General features: G+C 46.6%; 1 protein-coding gene across 1 annotated transcript; it reads left to right on the forward strand.

Moving 5' to 3' along the window:
* The first annotated feature begins 102 nt into the window (after window positions 1-102).
* Window positions 103-12,809, forward strand: PXMP4 (peroxisomal membrane protein 4). Its single transcript, XM_044297336.1, has 4 exons — window positions 103-259; window positions 7,068-7,130; window positions 8,461-8,659; window positions 11,510-12,809. The coding sequence occupies exons 1-4, from the start codon at window positions 147-149 to the stop codon at window positions 11,771-11,773; spliced, it is 639 nt and encodes a 212-aa protein (XP_044153271.1). The 5' UTR covers window positions 103-146; the 3' UTR covers window positions 11,774-12,809.
* The last annotated feature ends 2,713 nt before the right edge of the window (window positions 12,810-15,522 follow it).

Raw genomic sequence — 15,522 nt, forward strand, 5'->3', positions numbered from 1 at the left:
GAATAAGCCAAAGGCGGGTAATCTGTAAACGGAACTGAGTGCGGGAGGATTATGTTCCTGCACGGACACCTTTCTTGGTTGCACCTGACTCCGGTGGAACGCATATAGTCTCTGGACCCGGAAGCGGCGAGTTGCTAGCTGTCAGAATGGCAGGATCCGTGCTGCCGAGGTCTCTGCTCCGTGCTGTGAATGAGCTGCTCAAGAAGAAGAGATACCGAGCGGCTCTGGCAGTCATCAAGGGTTTCCGCAATGGAGTCGTGTGAGTGCAGACCTGTCCGTGAGGGGCCGCACAGCGCTTAAAGGGGGATTCCATTCATATTCCAAATGATGATCCTAGACCTAAGGATTCAGCTATAATCACATCCACCCAAGTGGAAAGTTCTCAGATTTTGATAGCAGCACTTGGGGGAGCTTTATGGGGGGTCCAACTATGAGGAGGGTTTGCTCAGAAGTCCTGCAAAGATTAAACATCCCTTTAAGCTTGAAGGAGTTTTCCATCTTTGGTGGACTTTCAAGCAGACCCTCCTCATAGTTGGACCTGCAGAGGGAAGCATTCTTACCTGCTCCACACGTTAACTCCCCTGCCGCTGCAGCCCTCCGGGGTCAGTATCCTGTTTGATGGCCGCTGCAGCCAATCTCTGGCTACAGCAGTTACGCGTCCCCTTTGTGTCACTTGGCCCATTGACATGTCGTAAGAGGGACACGGTGCTGCTGGGGCCAGTGATTGGCTGCAGCGGCTATCAAACCAGGTGTTGACACGCAGGGATCGGAGCGCTGCAGCGACAGGGGGGGCGGGGCGAAGGACCTGGAACCCATCGGTGGGAAGGGGGTAAGTATAGTTCCCTCTGCAGTCTGTGTAGCGGGGCGGGGGGGTTCTGCCTGGAAGGCCTACTAAGATGGAAAACTCCTTTAAAGTGTAACTGCACTTTAAAAATAATTTTGACATGTGGGGGTCTAAGTGCTGAGACCTCCAGGATCACTAGAATGAGGAGAGAGAAACTCTCATATGATGCAGTGCTATGTGAGAGCCTCTCTCGCCTCGTTCTAGTGATCATGGGGGTCTCAGCAGCCAGACCACCAATCAAAACCTTTGACATGTTGTTGGCTGCAGCAGTCACATGACCACTGAATGGCACATGACTGCCCTGGAGCAGGACCGGTAGGACATTTAGGACGATTGAGAGTTTATTTTCCTGCTCTCTGAAAATAAAAAATAAATAAAATGGAAATGTTAACCCCTTTAAATCTGACAGGGTTCAGAATTGTGGTAATAAGTGTATGGGGCGGCTCACCCTAAATAAGGAATGCTACGGTGCTCCAACTAAAATTCGTGCACCCAAATCAATAAAATCAAAGTTACAGGAATAAAATATATAGAAGGGCACTCAGAGTCACACCGAAATAGAGGAATCTAAAATAATCCGATTTATTGAACAGAAGTCTACAAACATGCGAGAATTGTAGCATCAAACAAAATATCATAAAACAAACGGATAAGACAATAGATAGATAATATATTAATATTCAAAAACGCAACTGAAGAAATGTACAAGTCAGTAACACTCCAATCTTGGCTCATAAATCGTGTGCGCATAATGACTTTTGAGATGATATATATATAATCGTATGCTGGAGTTTCAATATAGATACGTGCAAAATCGTATGTTTGGAATCGGTCCATGCTAAAACAATTTAGAATGGTTCAGAATGTTTTCAGACACTGACAGCAAGCATTGATCTTAATGTGAGGAATGAGGGGTCTTCTGTACCAAAATCTGCCGTGCGTGAAGGCACCGTAACGTTTCACTATACAGTGATTAAAGGGGCTGTCCAGGATTTGTGTGAGCCGAGCTGCAGTACCAAACAGCTAACTGACAAGTTTGGTGCTGGACAATCCCTTTAAAAGAGGTTTCCAGGACTCGGGATAGGTCATCAATATCTGATCGGTGGGGTCAGACTCCCCACATCTGTCGAGTGGCTATTTGAAGAGGTTGTGGCGCGCCAGTCTCCTTACAGCATGTCGGGCACAGCGCCACACATTATATAGTGGCTATTCTTGGTATTGCAGTCCAGGCCTATTCACTTGAAGACCATGTGACCAATGAACATGACATCCCTTGCCTTGGAAGAGGACACTGCTCATCGGAGATTTGTGGCCTCTTCATACAGCTGATCGGAAGGGGTGTCGGGAGTTAGACCCCCTCCGATCAAATATTGATGATCTATCCTGAGGATTGGTTATCAATATACAATTCCCATAGTGGTCATGTAATCCTACAGGAGGCTGCCTTATGTGCCAAATAAGAGCTCTCAAATAGCGCCTTATTACATAAAATTACTTTTTTTCGTGTGATGGTCACTTGGCTTCCATAGCGCTGGGGGGGGGGGGGTCCTTTGATATTTTATGTTGTCCCACGTTCGGTCCTCCTGATCTGCACCCCTAATGAGAATGTGCTAGCGCAGTAAGGTTAGGTTCAGATGGAGGATTTTGGCCGCAGGTTTCAGTGCAGATTCGGTGTCGAAAATCAGGCCTGTCATTCTATTCAAGGGTTTCTGCTGCGTGGTTCTCCAGACTGCGCCAATAGGTTAACATGCGCAATGGCGCAGCGGGAGAATTCTCAGTTTAGCTCCAGTTAGCGAAGCTGAACGTAGAGCAGGTCCGCGTGAAAACCGACGGCAAAACCCACAGCGCAGCAGTTTCTGCTATGGGATACGTGGGGGGTGGACAAAATCCTCTATCTGAACATACCCTAAGACGTCCTCTGCACAATAGCGTTTGGGTCGGGGCACTGGGCCTCCTTCTCTCCTGCTGTGAACTCTAGGAGCAGGACGGCGCCGCACATTCTGCTCTGCACTGTCAGATTTGTTATGGCGAATGCGCCAAAGATGTGGAGCCAGATTTATTAACTACGTGCGCCACAACTGTGATGCAAAATAATGGTGTAAACTAACCCAAACAGGTGGCGTAAGTTGGACAAAAGTGCCTAAGATGTCTAGAGTGGTACCAGATTTCTCAGACAGCGCGCGTCGGAGTGATAAGTTCAGCACGTTTTCTGCCGACTCCTCTAGGTTAATTCTGATATTATTTTAGACCATATTAAATCTGCCCCAGGTTTTTTTTTTTTACGTTTCCGGACTTCAAATTTGCAGTGTAGCATGAGATCACAGCTCCTGGGCTTTGTAAGCAGCGGGGACAGGTTTCCTCTCACATGGTACAAAGCTCAGTGCCCTGGGCACAAGTGAGGATGTGGGGCAGCTGACGGTTCCCTTCAGGCAGGGGGAGGGGGGTTTAATATCTGGCGGCAATGATTGTGCAGGATATGAGATTCGGGTGGATGTAGGTTAGGTCAACCGGCAGAATAGGAGGTGCATACCACTGGTTTCATTAGAACTTGGATCCATACAGAACATCCTGCACACCTCTCAGGAGAAGGTCTTCTCAGGTACACGGACTCGCGGGGGGTTTGGGGGCCTTAATAAACATGGCATATTATAGCATACCCATCAAACATTCACATAGCTACATCCATAGGACTCATGCACACGGCCGTTGTGCGGCCATTCCATGCATTGGGGACCTCAATTGCGGTCCCCAAGGCAATGGCAACATCTGTGCAGCGGGTGCGACCCATTCAACTTGAATAGGTCCGTGGTCTGTCATATGTCATATTTATTTGCGGTGCGGAACAACAGAAAGAAACACCAGAGGCACTCCGTAGTGCTTCCGGTGTTCCGTTCCGTGACTCCGTTCCGCATTTCTGGAATTGCGGACCTATTCAAGTGAATGGGTCTGCATGCGTGGTGCACGCGGCCAGCGGCCGTGGATTGCCGACCCGCCATTTGCGGACCACAATATGGCCACAGCCGCCCAACAGCCTTGTGCATGAGGCCTTAGTCATAGGATAACTTGGATCCATCCTCCCTCAATAAAGGTAAATTCACAATGGACGGAAACGATGCAGATTTGCACCGAAAAAAGATGGATGACATTTTAACAATTGATGTAGAAAATGTCCACACAGAAGCTGACCGGCGGTGTGGATCTTTAAATCTGCAGTATTAGGAATCAGCGAATCGACTTCGGATGAAACATCTGAAGTCTATTCGCATAAAACTTGGTTCCAATACTGTACGGAGCAGGAGTTCTGTACAGTATTAGAATGTATTGGCGCCGATGACCCGAAGTTATTGCTTCACAAAATCTCGGGAGACTTCGCGCAATAACTTAATAAATTAATTTGTACTGTATAAAACATTTCCCGAACTGTTCCTGCTCCGTACTGTATTGGAACAAAGTTTTATGCGAATCGACTTCGGATGTTTCATCCAAAGTCGATTTGCTCATCCCTATATAGCATGAAAAAGTGCACAGATTTGGTGCAGACCGGGTGTAGATTTTGCTATGTATTGCTGGTGGATCCACAGGTGAGGATAGCCATATAAGATCAGCGTACTCCCCTTAGCTCCCGGGTGATGCTCGCCTGTTCTTTCTGCCGTCTGTATACGGCGATGGTGTGTCGCGCTACCAGCTCTATAGGCACATTGGTGGGAATGGGAGGTAAAGCGGAGACTGCACAGTGCACTTACACGGATTAGTGCCTGTGCCCCGTGGAGGGGGCTCTCAGCCCTAGTCCTTAGTCCTTTATAAAGGGAATCTGTCATCAGAAAAAGACCTGCTGTTTAAATCTCTTTTTTATGCTTAAGATATTTTTAAATAATTTTTGATGTTCTTTTTAATTTTCCATGTCACTTTTTATATCGCATATATAAAGTTGAGTGTGTGTGTCCGCTAAAGGAATCTGCACAGTCTCATTTACAATCACGAAATTTGGCACACAGGTACATCAGGTGTCCGGGAAGGTTTTAGAGCAGGTGTGAGCTCTCTAGGACGTACCATTCCTGAGATATTCCCCCAAAAAATGCATTAGCCAATAGAAGCTTGGTCACATGACCCTTATCAGCCAATAGAAGCTCGCAGGTCCTCCAGCCTCCACATAGTTTTACTCCAGGTTTCCATAACAACACAGCCATTTTTCTTCACTGCTGTAGGAGAGCTTTAAAATAAATCTGACACCAGGATAATTGCTATTGCAGTAAAGCCATGGCCCAATAGCACTTAGTACCTTATTTCAAGATGTGCCTTTGTTCCAGCAATAATGTTTTTTATCCTCTGAAAATCCAGTTTATTTGGTATGCAAATGAGCCAGTAAGGTGCCCAGAGGGGCGTCAGTCTTGCAGAAAGGAGCCCAGACACGTACCCTGCCACAATGTGTCCACCCTCAAAAGACAAACTTAAAACCCCGCCACCAGATCCTGCTAAGACACGTCCCTGATCCAGTTAGGCCAAGTCCCTTCTCACTACTCAGCCGACGGGGATTGAAAAATGAAGGTAAAAACCAACTTCTGTCAGCTGCAGGGGTGGGAGGGAGGGTGACTTTCTCCCTGCAGCTTACACTCAGACAGCACAGTGCTGCTGTCTTAGAGTAAGCTGTTCAAAAGGACAATCCCCCCGATCTGGTTAGGCCACGCCCCTCCCACTCCTCAGCCGACAGGGATTGAAAAAATGAAGGTAAAAATCAACTTCTGTCAGCTGCAGGGGTGGGAGGGAGGGTGACTTTCTCCCTGCAGCTCACTCAGACAGCACAATACTGCTGTCTGAGAGTAAGCTGTTCAAAAGGACGTCCCTGTGTCTGTCCAGGCCCTGCGCCAGACAGAGTCTGAAAGCCAGACTGTCTGGACTGGACCTCTGGCCACCCTAGGGGCAGACCCCTGTGGAGGTCACTGTCAAGGGGGTGGTGTGCTGTGAAAATCACTGTTAAAGGGGAAGGCTGCTGTAAAGGTCAAAGTTAAGGCGGTGGGCTGCTGTGGAGGTCCAATTTTAAGGGACGGGGCACTGTGGGGGGGGGGGGGGTCAGTGTTAAGGGGTGGAGGTCACTGTTAAGGGGGCGGGGTGCTGTAGATGTCACTGTTATAGTGGACAGTGTTGACATCTTTTAACGACACACACAAACATTAAATGAAATAGATTAAATATACCCGAGCAAAGTCGGGTCCTTCAGCTAGTTTAAACTAAAACCAAATATCCTGCAGTTTTCGCACTGGCCATGTATAGTAAATGGCGCCACTTCTTGGTCTGTACAGATCACTTTACTGTTAACTCATTCTTATCCTGCCTGTAATTATATCACCTCTTTGTATAGATGAGACCGGATCCATCATTCACAATAGGCGATTGTCAAAGGTTATCTCTTCTTTCCTTGTACCTCTGCACAGAGCATGCCCAGAAAACTCTCCCATAGAAGTCAATGACCATTGGGTCTATGGCCCATGGAGCTGCCGTAAAGCAATTTTCTTAATGCTTTGTAATTGCTTTTAAGAACTGCTCAGGCAAGATGGCTGCCCCATAATCATGTTTAGAAAATAAAACAAAAAAAATCTACAATCAAAAAAAGAGTGTCGCTATCTGAATTTAACTGGCAGATAACATTTTTGTGACACATTTCATATTCTTTATTGTTTCATAAGCTTTGCTTTGTGGGGCTGTGTGGTGACTTTTGGCACTGGTAAGTTGACCTGAAAGTTAGAAGGGGCTAAACTTTTTGAGGGCCTTGAACTGATTTACACAATGACATCATCACAGTAGCTCCATTGCCAGGTCATCCTCCAGGTAGCTGGTCCTCACCCTGACCCCACCACAGACATTTATAAAGAGGTGAAATACCAAGATGAATAGCTTTCGGGTCATTTATCTGTAGCCCTTAAAGGGGAAGCTGACCACACATTTCCCCTGCAAATAAGTTGCCTCTGCTCCGACTTATAGAGGAGATCTCAAGTGGAGGACCCCATTCTGTGACATCCATGTGTCTTCTCTCCGAAACTTCATTCAGTCTAGAGAACCAGAGGAGACCAGGGGCTGTGGTAACTTGAGGTGTAGTAGATACAGCCTCAGAGGACTGCAGCGGGTCTTCTGTCCAGGCTGTGACATGTATGAATATGATCTGCCTACAATGAAGTTATTTTCTGTCTTATTACATTTATAATAAATTTCTTCTTATATTTCTTTTAAGATATGGCGTTAAAATCCGGGCCCCTCATGCGCTGGTGATGACATTCCTGTTTAAAACTGGAAGGTAATTCATTCTGTTAATGGGATGTATACAGAATTTGGGCAGGATTGGGCGTAAAGGGTTTTGTGTCTTTTTGGGTAATGGGTAAATAGTCAAAAAACTTGAAAAAAAAATATGCTTGGGTGCCATTGTTTACATCAGTAATATGTCACTACTTTTCTCTTGTACAAACCCATCCAGGCGAGTATCTGTTTAATGGACTAGTGAGGCGTCTGACCAAGATGGGTTATGATCCTAAATTAGAGCCCAAATCTGAACCAGGCATTGGGGGCTTTATATTAAGATCGGTTCTAATAGTTGAGTATATATCATGGGAGTTATGCCAATATCACTAGAATATGCCATCACTTAATGATCATGGGGATCTGACCTCTGGGACCCCCATAATACTATAGCACTGTATACCCTTTACAGTTTTTCTCTCCATAGTGACCCCAGGCCTCCCATTGTGCAGGGAAGAGAATGGAGCCAGCCGTAATTCACTGCACGGCCAGGTGACTGGGGGCGCCACTGTGCAGAGAACGTTTAGAAGGGATGCAGCATTACGTCACAGCTGCAGCTTCTTCATTTTCACAACTGCGGAGGTCCCAGAGGTCAGGCCCTCACTGATCATAAGATGGGAATACCCTGGAGGTTGCATTCAGTTCCTTCCATAAATCCCATAGAGTTTGGATGAAGTGGTAGCACAGCAGCCTGTCAATCGCTGGTCTGATGAGGTGGGGTCAGTTCAGCTCACTCCATACACACTGGGTGCTGGCTGTATAAAACAGCAGACGCCACTGTCAATAGGGGGAGGGGGCTCCCTTTATCCTCCAATCAGAGCCCCCATGGCAAAATTGCAAGGCTTCGATTGGTTGCTATGGCAAAGTGGAGCCTTGCGAAGGCTACCAGACCAGCCATAGTAAGATGCCTGTTAGTGAGGCAGAGCATGGCAGGCAGCCTGTCAAAATCCCATAGGTTGCAATAGCTATGTGAACGGAAACCTTTAAAAGTTATGGCTCTTGGACTAGAGAAAAAAACTAAATGAAAATCGTCCCAGTCCTGTCACTGCCATATGAAAATGGTGTCCGGGTATTCTCTCCGTGTTGGGGTGGACAATCAAAAATGTACATAATGTTAATTTAGAATGATGTGAACCCCACTTAAGACACTGAGCAATGCCGATGTATGTACAGCGCTATGGAATATGTTGCAGTATAAATGAGTGAAATAAAAAGGAATGGCAGGGCTTTTGTGCCTACCTAAAGTGAACGGAGCCATAAATCATTTAGAAATGTGCACAATCTGCAGTCATTATACAGCAAGACTGACTCCTTCCTACTTGTGTCTCCAGTTTAAAAGAGAAGTTGAAAGCCATCTTCCAGGCGACATACCTGCATTCCCGGAATCTGGCTTGTTTCGTCTTCACCTATAAGAGTCTTTTAGCTGCTCAAGAAAAAATCCATGGAAGCAAATGGCAGTTTCACTCCTTCCTGGCCGCTTGTGTAGGGGGGTGGCTGGTGTTCGGAGAGAATAATCACATCAATAGTCAGGTAAGTAGTCACTGGCTTTATATGGAACTTTCCTTTTAAAGGGGTTCCCCGTTTTTTCCTATATTGATCACTTATCAGCTGGATGAAGAGAACGCGGATCTTTACCAGTTGTGTGGGGGACCTGCCCTCAGGTGGGTCAGAGACAGCACCACCACGTTCAGCTCTTTCAGGGTGCAGATACAGCTGTGGACAGCTAGGATTGTGATTCCCATTGGTGACTCCTTTAACTGATTGCTGCCATCCTGGGCCACTGCTCGGGCACCACATACTGTATATCACTTCGTCACTAATGGAGAGACGTTATGTACAGCGCAGGTGCAGTGGCTTAGAAGTGGCCGACAGTCAGTGCGGAACGTCACTCATGGAGTTTCACTGATGTGCCGCACATAATGTAATGGTGCAAGCTAGAAGGGGGTGAGTAAGAGCATGAAGGTTGTGTTTTGATTTGTTGTGACAGCGGGAGTCAGGCATATCAGAGTTAGGCCCCTTTCACACGGGCGAGTATTCCGCGCGGATGCGATGTGTGAGGTGAACGCATTGCACCCGCACTGAATCCTGACCCATTCATTTCTATGGGGCTGTGCACATGAGCGTTGATTTTCACGCATCACTTGTGCGTTGAGTGAAAATCGCAGCATGCTCTATATTGCATAGATTTTCACGCGACGCAGGCCCCATAGAAGTGAATGGGGTGCGTGAAAATCTCATAGCATCCGCAAGCAAGTGCGGATGCGGTGCGATTTTCACGCACGGTTGCTAGGAGACGATCGGGATGGAGACCCGATCATTATTATTTTCCCTTATAACATGGTTATAAGGGAAAATAATAGCATTCTGAATACAGAATGCATAGTAAGAGCGCTAGAAGGGTTAAAAAAAAAAAAAAAAAAAAATTTAACTCACCTTAGTCCACTTGATTGCGAAGCCGGCATCTCCTTGTGTCTCCTTTGTTGACTAGGACCTGTGGTGAGCATTAAATACAGGTAAAGGACCTTTGATGACGTCACTCCGGTCGTCACATGGTACGTCACATGATCTTTTACCATGGTGATTCACCATGGTAAAAGATCATGTGATGATCGGAGTGACATCATCAAAGGCCCTTTACCTGTATTTAATGCTCACCACAGGTCCTTGTTATTTTTTTTTAACCCCTCTAGCGCTCTTTTACTATGCATTCTGTATTCAGAATGCTATTTTCCCTTATAACCATGTTATAAGGGAAAATAATACAATCTACAGAACACCGATCCCAAACCCGAACTTCTGTGAAGAAGTTCGGGTTTGGGTACCAAACATGTGCGATTTTTCTCACGCGAGTGCAAAACGCATGACAATGTTTTGCACTCGCGCGGAAAAATCGCGCATTTTCCCGCAATGCACCCGCCTCTTATCCGGGCAAAAAAACTGACGCCCGTGTGAAAGAGGCCTTAGAGTGGGTTTTACCAGTGTAATTACAGTTTTTATATCTATGGGGGTAGTCTGTGTGGCCTGGGGTCTCTGTATGAGGAATACAAATCAATGGCAGTGCCAGGTGTGGGACACCCACCGAACTGGTATTGATGACCTATCATCAGGATAAGTCATAAGTAGTATCAAACCACACAACCCCTTTAAGAGAAGGATGGACTACACCATGCCCCAGGTTACTACACTACGGGAAAAGTGAGAAGTAGTCCTTAAGAGAAGTTAAAATTAGGCTGGGGCTACATGGTGATCTTAGACATAACACATGAATCAAACGCCTTTGCTTTGGGCCCCAGAAATGCCATGCCCACCCTTGCTACATCCTCTCACTGCTGTCTTCAGGACTTCACACTTCTGAACTATTAAACTTGCTCCTAACATTGCCACTTTCCCAGTTTTAAGCATGCCTAGAACCGTCATTGCTTCAGGGAGGCCTATGTCACATAACCAAAGTCCATGGCTTGCACACAACCTGACCTGGTCACTCTATATCCTCAGTTGACTATCTTTATATCCTTGTTCGCTCAGATGCCGGTTGGTCATGGGTTTATGAGGCCGTATGTCCTTGTGTCATCCCAAGAGGCCGGGCCCTTGGACAAAATTACCTCCATCTACCTATTGTGTCTCCCCTCTCATTCCATTTGGATTATAAGCTTTTGTGGACAGGGACCTTCATCCTTTTGTCCTTTTTGCAGCATATGTTGGAGCTATAAAAATAAATAACATTAGAAGTATCGTGAATATAGTGAAGAATTGAAACCTGAAATATTTAGAAAGTTGTATGATTCTTCATTACAAAGTGATCTATTTTTGCATAAACAAGGGGTTGACCCACCTGGGCACTTATGGTATATCCACAAGGTGTGCCATAAATGTCCAAAAGATGCAGGTCCCATCTCGAGAACAGGGCCCTGTCTCATGCTGCTGTGAACAGAGAGGTGGCTGCACGTCTTTCTCTATTCGCTTCTATGGGAGTTTGTAAAATAGAAAAGGTAAGGCTAGTTTACACACCTCTGGCAGAGGAGCAGCCTTCCAGAGTTCAACTGATCTGGCCTAGCCAGATACAACCACCAGAGCCCATTGACCATAATGTGATCCGTCAGAGAATGGCCCTATCCAGCTATGCTGGGTACGGTAAACTCCTGAAGGCTGCCGGATAGCAATACTGCATGTGTGAAAGTAGTCTTTACATGGTCGGCTGTCTTCCTATGAAAGCACATGCTTGGTGGATGCAGTCTGGTGTAATGGGCCACGTGCAGTCTATGGTTGGTATACCTCTGTACTGCATTTCTCTAGATGAGTGACCGAAATTGTAGGTGAATTGTGCATGAAATGACTGGACATGGCAGGCAGGATTGTACTAACCTCTTTGTTTCCTCGCAGATAAATATGTACCTGTTATCCCGTGTTCTCTTTGGTCTGTCAAGACTGGCGGTTGAGAAGGGGTACATCCCTGAACCTAAACGTGATGTGTTTCCAGTCTTTGGTGCCTTAGTGTGGGGTGTTGTGCTCTGGCTGTTTGAATACCACAGGCACACTCTCCAGCCATCTTTGCAGTCCTCCATGTCTTATCTGTATGACGACAGCAACATCTGGCATGACATCTCTGACTTCCTGATATACAACAAACCCAAGCCTGCAAAATAAGGTGTCGTCGGAAGCCCTCAGAATGCAAACCTCACGGACTGGACCTGTGAATAGCAAGGATTGTAGCAGTAGACATCGTTTTCTTGATTGACACTGATTTGGCAGCATGGTATGGCATTGGTCATGTGTAATAAAATTCCTATAATCTGTTATGGCAGGAACTAGAAGTTACTGGATTATGGGATGTAGCACAGGTGAAGGGCCAGAAGACAAACCAGAAGGGACCTGGGCAAGAGTTTCAGTGAAGAAATATATTCCCCTCCGTCCTCTCCGCCTGTCTTTAGGCCCTTCTCTTGAGGTTTGAGTCTCCTCTTTGCCTTATTTCTGCTGCATTGGCAGCATGAAGTGTTCTCAGGATCAGTGCATCTCACAATCTCTTGCTGATCTGTCATAGGGATTATTTTTGCCCAGTCTCAGATTACCAGACATTCTACACAAATCAGCCTTTGCCCTATTATAAGAACCGCTAGTCATGACTTACACGTTGTAAAACTAAGTATTTGGATTAATAGTTTCTGTAACATCACTGCAGTATTTCCTGCTGATCTCTATGTTGGTAAATGATTCCCAACACGTGCAGATCCGGATTGTCCGCTATCGGAGAGGTACAGCGCAATACCCCGCACTTAATTCCAGAAATTTTTATGCCTAATGTCATTTGTTTGTGATCTGATAATTGATTAATAGCATTCATCTGTACATATGGCAGCCGGAGTGAGGACGCGTTACCTGCACAGAATGTACTGCCCCACCATCATCTGTTATATACATTGCACAGGGTTATACTGTTCTGTCTATATAGTCATGGGTAGGACACCTGTGTGTACTGCGCTAAAATATACCCTGAACTAAAAAATATTCAAGTACCCTAATTATTAATAGAGTATTCTGAACTTTGGAATTTATGGAGTATCCGTAGGATATGTGGGATTCCGGCCATGGGACAACCACCCCCCAGGAGAATATGGGTTTATGAGAACTGAGCAGACAGACAAAACTATGTGAACTAAGCAAATAAACTTTCATAGACTTTAAAGGGGTTGTCCGAGTGTTTAATACTAATGCTACTCCAAGCACCCCGCTGATTAGCTGTTTGCAGAGACTGGTGCTCTGTGAGCTCCCAGTCCTCTTCCTAGGCCAGTTATGTCATGTTCATCGGTCACATGGTCTATGAATGGGGGTGAGCTGCAATACCAAGCACAACCACTAGCCAATGGACGACGTTGTGCTTGGTAAGCTACAGGGAGGCCAGGGATGTCACTAACCGGAGCCCCACTGCCTCTTCAAACATCTCTTCAGATGTCAGATCTTGGGTTGTTGCGGGTATCGAAATTTCGATACCCAATCGATGCTTTTGTCCCGGTATCGATACGATACCGGAATTTCAGTTTTTTTCGATACTGGGCTGCGCTTCTGCGCAGTCTAGTATCTCTGAACATGAGCATGCTGCTATCGGTGCGCTCATGTTCTCTCAGCAGCACAGGGAGAAGGAAGCTGTCCTCCTCCTCCCTCCCCCCTGTGCTGCTGCCGCTGCCACCAATGAGAAGAGAGGGGCGGGTGCACTGTGCCACCAATGATGGGACTATTCCCACACAGAGCGGCGCCCAGCGATGTCTCGGCACCCACCATTATTCCTGGGCGCCGCTCTGTTCGCCCGCAGTGCCCCATTACTGTCTCCTCTCCTGCTCCACATGCTGCTGATTACTATCAGAGCGATGGGGAGGAGACATCAGCTTCACTAGTGGGCGTTCCTTCTCCCTGCGCTGCGATTGGACAGCGCTACAGCCAGGGAGAAGGAACGCCCACTAGAGAAGCTGATGTCTCCTCCCATCGCTCTGATAGTAATCAGCATGTGGAGCAGGAGAGGAGACAGTAATGGGGCACTGCGGGCGAACGGAGCGGCGCCTAGGACTAATGGTGAGTGCTGGGACATCGCTGGGCGCCGCTCTGTGTGGCCTGATAGTGAAAGTCAGTCTTTAACACAATACAGGAGGCGGGTGCTGGCAGCAGAATCGCATTGCCGGCACCCTGCCGCTGACAGAGAGCTGCGATCAGAGGCAGTTAACCCCTCAGGTGCGGCACCTAAGGGGTTAACTGCCGCTGATCTGCCAGTACCCGCCTCCTGTATAAAGGTGTAATTATCATTGGTGGTGCAGTGTGCCCCCCCCCTCCTCAACCCCCCATCCCATTAAAATCATTGGTGGCAGTGTGTCGGCCCCTCTCAACCCCCCAGTATTAAAATGATTGGTGGCAGTGGGCACAGGGTCCTCTCCCCTCCCCCTCATTGGTGGTGCAGTGGCAGCTTCTGATCGGAGCCCCAGCTGTGTAAGCCTGGGGCTCCGATCGGTTACCATGGCAGCCAGGACGCTACAGAAGCCATGGTAACATCCCTGATGCTGTGTGCACAGAGCAGCAGGGACAGTGTGAAGTCCTATTCACCCTGATAGAGATCTATCAGGCTGAATAGGACAAGGAATGAAAGATCCCAGGTTCTAGCCCCTAAGGGGGGAAATGGTTATTAAATAAAAAGTGTAAAAAAAAAAAAACGCCAGAACAGAAAAAATAAATAAAAACTGTGCGATTCGCCATTTTTTAAAATGCGGAATGCACGTGGCTTTTTTAGTTTTTTTTTTTTTTTGCGTGGTATCAAGTATCGAAACCGAATCAAAAATTTGGTATCGCAACAACTCTAGTCAGATCCCCAATGATCAGATACTAATGAGCTATCCTGAGCATAGGTTCTCCGTATTAAACACTCAGACAACATGCAGGTTCAGTGCCACTGGCCGTGTTAGACGCAATAGGGGTCATGGGAACCCCAATCCACCCAACAGGTGGGACCCCATCTAATTGACATTTCACCTTTTTCAGCCTGCACCTGTCAGGGCATGTTGGGGGCTGTAGTTTTACAACAGACAGAGCCCCAGGTTATAGACCACTTATGTAGAGGGTGTTGGCAAGGGCTTTACGGTTACGCCCTTCATCAGTATTTCATATGTACCATCATGAAGGTGAAATGCTTTCTTCTGTGTAGTACAAGAACTATTTTCAGTAGACCTGAATCCAACTCCTCCAATCTCCATGTTATCTAATGAGAACGAATTGTAAATACAGAATAGTTATAATTTTAATAAATCTTGGCTTCACAATATTCTGTTTGTTCTGTTTCTCTTTGTCTGGGGGCAAAAAAAAATTTGGGTAAAAGGGGCAGAATGGGTCAAAGGGTCATTTGATGGACTGTTTTGGCTTTTAAAGATAATATAGAATATGTACTGTGATTGCTTTTAAAGAAGTCAATCGCTTTCTAATTAGTGTTTTAGATGTATTTTGTGCCTTACTGGATGAGGGGTCTTGGCTTAAACTGCAAATAAGACGGCCAGTAGTAGGTGCAGAGTTGGACAAGTGTCTAGCCGTGCTCGAGCTTGAGCCACTCTGATAACTTCAGACTGCCTGGTCGGAGATTACTCTCTAAACTTTACACATGACTTGTAACTCTCTCCCGTAGTATTGAAGGCCGAGATCTTCCAGAGACCAGAGCCATGGGCCTTCTTAGCTAAACGTGAGGGTCTGGATTAGGGACTCAACTTCCAGCTTCATATACCTCAAAAGATCAGTAAGGCAGACAATTGGTAAGGTGCTGTCTGTAGCCTATGAGGGGGTATTCTCGCTTTGCTTAGTGTCACTGAATGATGGCAAGAAAAAGAGATTCGGAGTTAAAGGGGCTACAATAAAGACAACCCCCCCTGTAT

This window comes from Bufo gargarizans, chromosome 6 (assembly GCF_014858855.1).
Source record: "Bufo gargarizans isolate SCDJY-AF-19 chromosome 6, ASM1485885v1, whole genome shotgun sequence".
Taxonomy (NCBI): domain Eukaryota; kingdom Metazoa; phylum Chordata; class Amphibia; order Anura; family Bufonidae; genus Bufo; species Bufo gargarizans.